Raw genomic sequence first — 10,839 nt, 5'->3', positions numbered from 1 at the left:
AGCTAATTTACTATTCTGGTTCAATTCATTTGCTTTCAGTATACTGTTTACTGGTGGTTGGTGATCTCCATTGATGAACTCTCCAATTCCTTTTCTGTCCTTTGAATCCTGCTGCCACTCTTCGTACAGTTTCACTTCCCAGTTTCTTGCTCAAGAGCTTCCTCAGTTTCTTTCATGAGTTTGATTTTTTTCTTTGCTGGTGCAGCTCCCTCTGCCATGTACCAGTCCCCTCCTCTGATTGCTTCAGTCCACTCTTTGCGCTTGATGAAAGGCTCCCATTGGCCTGGATGTCTGAGGAGAGTGTCGGCCTCCACAGATCGGAGGCGGTCTGCTTCTAAAGCGATCTCTTCTTCACTGGCCTCCGGTTTCATGCCTCGTGCCAAAGCGTGAAACAGGCAGCTCTTGCTCTCGCTGTCTATGTTTACTGTCTGGTTATTGATGCGCACGTCATAATGGCCGTCTGGGTGTTGGGCACTCTTTGGTCTGTAGATCAGTGTCACAGTTTGACTGGTGGCTTTAGCTCCTGGGTTCAGCTCCTGCATCTTGGTAAGTCTGCCATGGCTGTCCTCTGTTAGAATAACAACCTTAGTCCCAGTGGCTTCTGACAGGACTCTGATATCGAGAATGGTGCCTGCAGTCACAGGGTTCCTGATCTTTTCAGCATGTGACTCTGAGCGTTTACCTGCCTCTCCTGCAGATTTATGTTTAGCATTCGGGTCTCCTGGCATGTATGAGATGTATCTGTTGTTCTGTCCAGCTTTGAGTTTTTCCTCTGTTCTGTCACTCTTTAAGCCAGTTCTTACATAACGGCCAATGACGCCATTTACTTGGCCTTGAACATGAGAAACAATGTGACTGGAGAACTTCTGGTGGAACACTTCTACCAAAGCATCAGCCAATAAAGCACTGATGGTGTCGGCCAAGTCCTGCTTGAATTCTTTCAGCATCTCAGCATCTGAAGCAGACAGCTCATTTACCTTCACTTTCTCTGACGAACCTTTTTCTTTTTTAAATATATTCAGCTGTTCATGGAGGTTTGAGAAAAACTTGCTGGAGAGGCTGTGCACTGTACTAATAGCATCTCCTGCCAGTACTCCCATGTGGACAGCTTGGATGGCCGTCAGAATTCCACGTGCTTTCCTTTGGCCTCTGCTTTAGCTTTGTTAATCACTTGGAGAAGGATGAATTGAGCTTGTTCTGCCAGCTGAGGTCTGCATAGAACGGCTGTGCGGCAGTTTGTCAACTCTTTGAAAATGGCCAGCAGCTCACTCTTTCTGTTCTTGTCCTGCAGGAGATCATGAAGCTGTTTTTATCCTCAAGGTGTGAGAGGACGATGGAGTCTACTAATGAAGCCAGGGCTCTTTTTCCATATTGGATTTCACATCTTCAACAATTCCCTTTTTCACGTCATTTTTGATGCTGTTCAGTATTTCTTTCAGTATTTGCTCTTCCGCCTTACCAAGTCCATAGGTAATGATTTCCTCTACCATTTTTTTAGCAGTGACTTTTACTGCATTCTTCATATTTGTCTTTGTGACAACACTTAAACCATCTTTAGCCTGTCTGGAGAGAAACTTTGGCATCGCCTTCAGCTGTTTCCCAAAGGCCTTTATTAACATTTTAGAAGCTTTGAAGCCCTTTGCAATCAGCTTTCCAACTCCAAACCCAATGAGAGATACACCTATAGAAATGGCTTTATCTATAGCCCATGATGTCCAGCTGAATTCTCCAGTCACCATGGCCTCTATGCCAGTGATGCAGTCTGATATTCCTTCAGTGATGAGTCCCATGCCGACTTGAGCTAATGTCCCAAATGTAAATGCAGTGAGCAGTGCTCCTCCAATAATCTGTAAAATTCCAAGACAGAACACCAGCAGACCTTCCCATGAGAAACGAGGCTCTCTTCCACAGAAAATACATATTTAGACCTTGACTGTAGAGGTTGTAGGCTTCCACTTGGAGCTCTTCATCAGCAGTCGACACCAGGGAGAACATTGGGGATTTTTTGACTATTGCATCCCTCCCTCTTTCTTTGATCTCATCCAGCTTCTGATGGCCTCAGTAATGTTTTTATCAAAGTAACTCAACATGCTGCACTTGGTTGTTAACTGTTTTTCAAGGCTGGTTTGGTTACTGTTGGCTGAGTGTGCAGAGGACATTTTTACAAACTGCAGACAGACCACGGATTGTTCACTGAGATACTTCAGAGACTCCTGAGCCTTCTTTAGATCATCTCTGGCCTTAGTCAGGTAATCTGCTTTCTGCTGCTTTATAGTGCAGTATGCATGACTGTAAAAAGCTATGGCTGCCCAGCTTTCATCTTGATTCATGGCTTTTCAAATAGCCTGGCGCTGACGTCCCATTGTTTTTCACTCAGCGCGACATTTCCAAACGTGATGTAGTGATAAATGCTAGAACACGGTGAAGTCTGACTTTGAGACTGACTTTGTGCCAATGACAAATCAGCTTTCAAACTCGTTTGCAATTCATTTCTCTTCAGCTGGTCAATTTCCTCTGATTTTGTTTGCAACCATATCCCCCAGAACTCATTCATGATGGCAACAACAGCTCTTTCCTCTTCTCCATCTGTCTTCTTATAAACATCTTCAAGAGTTTTGCAGTACTCTGAAAACAGGTCCTCTCGCAGTTTCAACTCAGTGACATCGTTCATCATGTGATTTATCTTTTCTGCTGCAAGTCTATCTCTTGTGCTCTTAGCTTCCTCCAGAGAAGACACCGTCCTGAAAGACTGGTGTTCAGTGGACGCGATTATCTGAGCAGATCCAGGTTTACCTTTGCGAGCAGTTCGACCAAAAGCCTGGAGTTCCACTCTTGTGTTCTCAGAGAGGAAGGAGAGGATCACAAATAGTCCTCCATTGTTGTTCACCTGTTTGGACACTTTTATGTCTGTGCCACGCCCGGCTAGGTTTGTGGCAACAATGACATCACCAGGTAGCAGTTCCTTTCTATTTTGCTCAAACTGTCTTTGTCGCTGCGGCAGTAGAGAATGATCTCACCTGGGATGCTGCTTTTCAGCTCTTCGTAGATCTCTTTGGCTTTGTTGATAGTTTCACAGATCACCAGGGCTGCTCTTCCATCTCTGTATGAATTTGGGGAAATCTGAGCCATAACCACACGTTTTATTTCAGATTTCCACTCTTCAGCTGAGGTCTTCAGAGTACCTTTGACCTCAAATAACTTCTTCCGGTCGAATGTTGGCATTTTGCAGGCAGACAGATTTGGATATAGCTCCTGCAAAACAGAATGTCTGCTTTGCTCCCAAGTGTCCCTGTTGTTCCATATATTTTCCCATGGTACTTTTCAAAAAAGGAGATGTTAGACACGTAGTTTGTCACTGTTGAAATTGTGCTCAGTTTGATTTGGTGTTTAATCTCAACAAACTGCTGCAGACCATCCCCCCACTTCTTATTCAGTTCTATTATACCAGTTGACCTGAAATCCACTGGACAGACGTTGTCGTTTTCTACAACATATTCCCGTCCTTGCTTCAGCTGCATTGCCAGAAAGGCATTCTGAACCCACATTGACACTTTCTTCTCCACCAGATTCTTCAAGAATCCAGGAATGCTGATTTTGTCTTCATTGTTTGTATATGGGGTGTACTGAATCTTCTCTGAGATTAATTCTGCAATGGGCTTGATGAGAATTTCTTCTGAATCATAGAGAGTACAACACAAGCCTTCCTCCAAGACAAGAAATTTAAGCTCTGGAATGTCCTTGTTGTTGTACGGGCTGCGTTTTCTAAGACGGAGCAATCCCTTGTCGTCTAAAGTGTAAACAGTGAAACCATAGGGGACATAGTCCTCAATTTCTTTGAAAAACTCTACCACAGCATCCTGACTCACAGTTTTCAGTTTGATCAGAAGTTCATCCTTTTCACTTTTGTAGGTATCATCTGTAAATCCACTTGGCACAGTGTTGGTTTCTTCAGCGATACGTAAAATGTCCATTGGATCATTAATGTCAGTTTCTTCTGTGTCTATTGAGTCAAAGATGGCCTTGAAGAATGAAGCAGGAGGACCCCGGACAAATGTCTGGTCTCCTGTAGACAGGAAGCCGTACTGGCTGACGTGGCCCCAGATCATGGCCAGGATGATGTTCAGGTGCTGCATGCAGACCATGGGGCTGGACAGGTAGGTCAGCTGCACTCCCTGATCCAGCAGCAGGGAGTCCACTTCGTCGATTATGATGCACTGATAGCTGCGATCAGGCCTCACATCCTTCATCTCAAATATCTGGCGAAGGTGATCTGCAGCGAAGGCTTCGATAGTGCCATAGACCACGTCCTTCTGGTAGCATTCTTTGCGATCTTTATCTTGGGTTTTATTTGTGTTTGTGTCAGCTGTCAAGCCAAAGTACTTGTAGAAGTTGGTCCATTCTTCTGCATCTCTTTGACATAACACAGAAGAGCTGGACACCACATCTACTTTTTCACCCCTAAGCGCACGCAGCACTGCAAACATTGCTATGACACAAGACTTCCCTTCTCCAGTGCCCATCTCCAGGAGAATCCCAGTGTCAGACAAGGCCAAGAGGCACCAGCTGATCATCTGGGTGGTTCTGGGCCACCACTTCCCTTCAGCCTGGCACAGGTTTACAGCATTGCATAAGACTGCCAGGATCTCCTGAAGGTCTTCTGTGTCCGTGCTGTGACTCAGATTCCTAGCTCGCCGTACATCTGTGTGGTTTTTAATTTCACCGGTTTCGATCAGGTTTGTTACATGAGTTACTACACTGTATGATTTACTCAGTGTTTGTTCATCATGTCTTTCATCTTCCGTATTTCATCAAACAGAGTGTCAAGGCTTTTTGTTTTCTCATCTCTCAGGCTCTTTTCTAAATGCTGGATCAGATTCTCAGTTCTAGTTGACTCAAAGAGTTTAAGGAGAGATTGGTTGTCCTTGTCTGTCCACGTGGAAGACACCTGATACGTTGCCATCAAGTGTAAAATCTTCATGATGGAAATACAGTCTTATCATGATGGTGGTCAGTTAATGTTCCAAGGAGGTTTAAGGCCTCTACGGGGGACCAAAGTCCAAGATTTGAAACCATCTGGAAGAGTTCCTTGAGTTGTGCTGTTGAGTCTTGGAACTGCTCTGCACAGTCAAATAAAATCTCCAAACACCATTTGCCTGCAGGAGATGTCCTGTTTTTCTCAGCTTCTGTTTCTCTAGTAACCACTCTCAGGAGATTCTCAAGAAAGGTCAGAACAAAGACCTCATTAGAAGGAAGTTCCTTTCCAGTAACTTTCTGTGAGATGGTGACGATTTTATTGTCAGTGTTTGTGTCATTTTTAGGTTGGTGTGGAGCACCTGAAAAAGAGCCTTAAGAAACTTGTGTCTTAGTTCAATTCCTCACTCTTAAATCTACCCATGAGGCTTTGCAGGCCTCTGCAGCAAACACCAGGGAATCATTGTCCGTGAACCTGGAAAGTTCCAGATTATGGAAGAACTGAGACTTTGTTGTTCAATGATAAATCCACGTCTAAGCTGAGGGTTCCCTGTTCCCATCCCCTCGATGCCGTACTGAAAGTAATCAGAGATGAAGTCACTGATGGTACCGTACACAATGTCTGCTTCATAGACCTCCCTGTAAGATGCATTTGTTTTCTTCATGTTTGTGTTGAGAGAGATTCCCAGGTGCTTGTAGAAGTCAGACCACTCCTGAGTTCGCTCCTCTGAGGGAACATCAGCGCTCAGCACAATGTCCAGTTTGTTTCCCATGCAGACTTGTGTGGCTGCAAACATGGCTGTGACACATGGGTCTTCTTCCACACCAACCAGTTGTAGCTCTCCACTCTTCTGAGTCAGCACCAATGCACACCACCGCAGCATCTGCCTCACTGTGGGCCACCAGCCTTTGGTGTCAAAAACTGCTTTGCAGAGCTGAGACAGAGACTTCTGTAGGTCGTCTGCATTCAAGGGATCACGTGTGAAGGAATCTTTCACAAATGGTGCATCTTTAGGTGCATTTTCTGCGTACTGCAGGACACCAGTGGTAATGTTTTTTATCATATCAACCACAGAATCATCTAAATTCCATAACATCTTCACTTCTGCTAGAGCTGCAGGTAGACTGCTCTCATCGTTCCTTCTGAGAGTATTTAGGAAATCCTGATGGAATCTCTCAGGGCCAGCAAAGTCCAGAGCCTGGACGAGAGTGCGTCCGGACTCATCCGTCCACTCTGGTGATATGTCATAAGCTTGCACCAGCTTAAGGACTTCAGTTATTGAAACATCCTCTGCATATTTCTGTGACAGTGCTTTGAGCAGAGTCACTGTCTCCGTTGGGGTCCATTGGTTTCTTTGCACAAGTCTGAGGAGCATCTCAGTGGATTCTGAGTGGGTTTCTTTGCCGGTTAGATGTGTGAGTGTGGATAAGAGAAGCTTCAAGCACTGGATTTCTATCTTTAAAATGAACACAGAGGCTCTTCCCACTACATTCTGCAGTGATGATGCGAGGGTGCTCAGGAATTCTATAAGACAGAGGTTCTCAGTGGAAAGCTTATCTCCAGCCCACTGTTTGGCTATGAGGACTGCGTCAGTATCAGAGCTGCTACAGTCAGTGAAAAAGTGCATCAGGTTCAGGTACAGGGCTTGAGTCAGCAGGAGACTCTCAAAAGCATTGCGTGCTGATTGGCTGATGGAGTCCACCAGGGACTGCACCTGATTGGAGATGCTTTGTAGGGGAACTCCCTCGGGGATCTCCAGAGACAGGGCACACAGCTCTGTGATGAACACCTGAGTGTGCTGCAGAGTGCTGAGGGACGGGGGAGCACTGATCCATTCATCAAACAGAAGTTTGTCCAGGACTGACAGGATCTCCCGCTGCTGGTCTGCTGTCAGCTGAGTGAGACTCAGATCTGGAACAGGGGAACTGCATTTCTTAGAGAGGATTTCTAGAAGCTCATCCCTGCCTGATTCATACTTAGCCTCAAACTCATCCAGATGCCACATCTGAACATCTCGCTTGGACTCATATTCTTCTGAAATGTGGCTGCTCTGTTGTTTCTCATGCTGCTCTTTGGCTTGTTGCTGCGATTCTTGTAGTCTTTGATCCAGTTTTTGTCTCTCCTCCTCTCTTCTCCTTTCTTCTTCTCTTCTCCTCTCCTCCTCTCTTCTCCTCTCCTCCTCTCTCTCCTCTCCTCCTCTCTTCTTCTCCTCCTCTCTCCTCATCTGCTCTTGATCCCTGATTGGTTTATTAAAGCAGTATTCACACTCGTACATATTATCGGCGCCAACTGGTCTGTAGTATTCACCTCCATTGAACACATAGACGTACCGCCCATGAACAGTACTTTTGGAGAGATTATCAAAGGATGTGCAAGGAGGCAGGACTTTATAACACTTGCAGCATCTCAGGCGGTCGCCCATGTTACATTCTGATGGTACGTTCCCCATTTTTATAGATTTATTCAGCAGTTAAGTGGTGATTTTTTGTGAACCTGTGTTTTGATGAAACAAACAAAAAAGACATATTTATGAAATACAAACTAACTCAAAGCAGGAACTCCTGCTTCTTTGGTTCTTTGTAAAATGGAGCATAGCCAACAAAACAATACAGTATTTGCCCACCTGTTACAATGCATACCATGTGTAAAGGCTGAGTCCTTTCTGCAGTGGTGAGTTTGATTGAAACCCGAGTCCCTTTGTCTGCCAACCTCTCTCTCTCTTTCCTGTCTCTGTCCAGCTGTAAGTGTCATAACAAAGCAGAAATGTAAAAAATAAAATAAAGAATGTCAATATACACACCATTTACATTATGTTTGGAGCTTTGCATTGGCAAGAGAGTAAGATTCTAAACATATTAGGAATATAATGACGTGTTAATCTCACACTTCGATGTGATTTATGATGTGAAGTTCATTATTCGATTCAGAAACGATTCCATTTGATGAAAATAATTTAAATGACAACCAAGTATTTCTGTGAAAAATAACGTCATTATTAATTTATGAGGGATTAATGCCATAGTATTTTCAATGTTTTTCTTGGTTAAGCAATGTGCAAAGAGTAAATCTAAATGTTTTTTTCAATCCAGTTTAAAAAGAACAGTTGCAGATGAGTAAGCTGTATAAGGTAAAGTAACTAGTAACTAAAGCTGCCAGTGCAGCATTAAAAAAACTAAATTTCCCATTGAGATGTGGTGCAATTGAAGTAGAAAGTAGTAGAAATGAAATACCTGTAGAAGTGTAATGGAAATGATAAAATTACATCACCTACATTATGATGTATGACAGCAGGGAGTGAGCACATCTGCTTAACAGCATCTGCCTGGAACAGAGTCTTAAGGATCCACATCTCCCTTCTATATTACCACTCAAACTTTCAATAGTAAAGTCTGGATGACACCACAGTAGTAGGCGGACTCATTAACTACTACGAGACGGCCTACAGGCAGAGGGAGGTTGAGTAGTCAAAACCTGTACTCATATAAAAGTACTGTTAACTATTGTCAATATTTCAGAGACCTACCAAAGTTTCAAAAATGATGTTTTCAGGGGAGTTTGTGTCTTATTAAGAGGAGCAAAGCTCCCCCTGGCTCCCCCATAGTTCGCACCCTGCTTTCACTGCTGTCTAATGGGTGCATTTTTCATATATTAAGACGCGCTTGGATAGGTGGGTGCTTTGGGTGTGATGATCACAGTTATGTCCACAGATCTGGTGGGTCTTAAACATTATTATTATTTCCATTCATTTCCATAGTTTTTCAAGACAATCGTTGTATATGTATGACTGTGTAGTGGTATTGTGTGTGTGTGCATGCATGTGTGCGTGTGTGGTCAAAAACTGTCTGTGCTTCCGGTTAGCATCTGAGGAACCAAAGAGTGGTTCCTATTTATGCCAAGAGTGCTAATAGGCTGTTGCAGTCAATAGACCTATTGTTTTCTGGGGAGCTACCATCTTCTTAAGAAAAGCTGAGCTCCCCTGTAGTTTGCACCATGGCTACAATCTCAACCATCGAATTCCAGTTCAAGGAAACAATTAGTAGAGTTTTTTTATTTCTGATGTTGTTTTTCGCGGTGTTGAGGAATTATTAAAAAAACAAAACACCACTTAATTTTAAAATCTCAAACATGGTCCTATAGAGGATGTGTGCGCTCTACGACAGGTGAGGTGGAGACAAAGTTGCATTTGCTCCTTACATGGGATAAATATAGAAGCATCAGAGACCAATATTTTGACGAATTCAATCAATTAATACCAGATTGCAAAGAGGATAACAATAAGAATAATCCTATTATTCTTATTGTTCTAACTCTGGGTGATATGGTGAATAAGCTAAAGTCACAAAAAGTCAGCGTGTTCCTTTAAATGGCTCCACATTCTAATAGTTTATTGCTGTTGAGGATGGATAATACTTAGAATCTTATATCATTTTATCATGAATCCCTTGTGAGTTTTTATCATAATGTTTACTGAAAAAATGTGAGATGGAGACCCAAAATGCTGAATCTACCCTCTGTAGCAATGACCACTATCAGAATATAGAACTATTAACACTTAATGTACTTTAAAACACTTTTTATTTCCTTTTATTTTAATTCATGACAAGCACTTTGTGACTGATCTCCTTTGATTCTCCTGCCTTTTTAAAAAGCACATTGTTGAATAAAAAAAGTTGCTAAATTTTCACTGTGGTGTCACTTTCATCTTTTCTGACATTATTAGCTGATTATAATTGTGTAGTTGGCCGACATCAGTATTTTAGTTTAGAATAAATTGAGTGCATATCCAACTTTGAGTAGAAAATTATAGGAGAGTTTAAGAATATGAAATTTTTTGAGTCTATTTCCCACATTTTATGAATTTAAGAAAAGTGAAAGTTTTGAGTGTATTTCCAACATTTTATGAATTTAAGAAAAGTGAAAGTTTTGAGTGTATTTCCAACATTTTATGATTTGAAGATTATTGAAATTTTTTAGTGAATTACTCACTAATTTTAAGTTGAGGAATATCAATATTTATAAGATAACATTGAGATAATTTAAGGCAACAGTAAATATAATTTTTAATTTAAGTAAACTTAAAACTTTTAAAAACATCACTTAAATATTTTTGTGTAATCTGTCACAAAATAATTTTTGAGTTCTGTGAACTTATTCGGGTTTACAGTGTAGGAAAACCTCGCCGCCAAGTATGTGTCTCAGTGTCCCAACCTGAGGGACAGCGAGTTGCTCAGCCAACTGTTGCACTCAGTGTTCGCTGCATGGCAGGTTACTTCCTGTTTTTTTCCTGTTTGTAGTTTACGTTCTATCTCGTCATTTCTGTGGTTGTAATTTTGCTAAACTGAATGGTCCTGATTGCATTCATTCTTGTTGTGATTTTGCTGCAAACCGCTTTGGCAACATTGTTTAACTGAAACATTCATGCCAATAAAAGAAAGAAAAAGGAAAAACAAGTGGAGAGCCTCCAGTATTGCATCTGCTTTTATACAGTGGAGCTGAGGGGAGTTTTCAGATGACATCATAGTAAGGGGTCAGTTACATGGTCAAACTAAAACTGAAATAAACCTTTTCATTGGTTTTACAGAGCAAGCATACTAAAGGTTGATTAAAACTTTAAGATAAGATGTTCCTTTATTAACCCCCTGTAGGGGAAATTCAGTTTGGCACAGCAGCACAGAGGAATATACATATTATATTATATTAGATAGATTATTATTATATATCCTCCATTCAGGACTTTGATATTTGATATTTCCAGAGTCAGGAAACATCACTGCGGATCCATCTCACCCCGGACACAACCTGTTCCAGCTCCTCCCCTCTGGCAGGTGCTACAGAGCACTGTACGCCAAAACCAACAGACTCAGGGA

At 42.3% G+C, this 10,839-nt stretch overlaps 1 protein-coding gene across 1 annotated transcript; it reads right to left on the bottom strand.

The window, feature by feature from the left end:
• Positions 1–2,922: 2,922 nt before the first annotated feature.
• Positions 2,923–7,697, bottom strand: LOC119910788. The gene is made up of 4 exons (XM_038729595.1): positions 7,612–7,697; positions 5,447–7,465; positions 3,454–4,699; positions 2,923–3,100 (listed from the first exon to the last, which is right to left on the bottom strand). Exons 2-4 carry the CDS (start codon positions 7,419–7,421, stop codon positions 2,923–2,925), a joined length of 3,399 nt encoding a protein of 1,132 aa, XP_038585523.1. The 5' UTR covers positions 7,422–7,465; positions 7,612–7,697.
• Positions 7,698–10,839: the final 3,142 nt, after the last annotated feature.

This window comes from Micropterus salmoides, unplaced genomic scaffold (assembly GCF_014851395.1).
Source record: "Micropterus salmoides isolate LMB-PRFRI ecotype aquatic unplaced genomic scaffold, ASM1485139v1 Ms_hic_scaffold_19, whole genome shotgun sequence".
Classification (NCBI taxonomy): Eukaryota; Metazoa; Chordata; class Actinopteri; order Centrarchiformes; family Centrarchidae; genus Micropterus; species Micropterus salmoides.
Note: the sequence above shows the minus strand (reverse complement) of the source record. Positions and strands in the feature narration are given on the sequence as shown.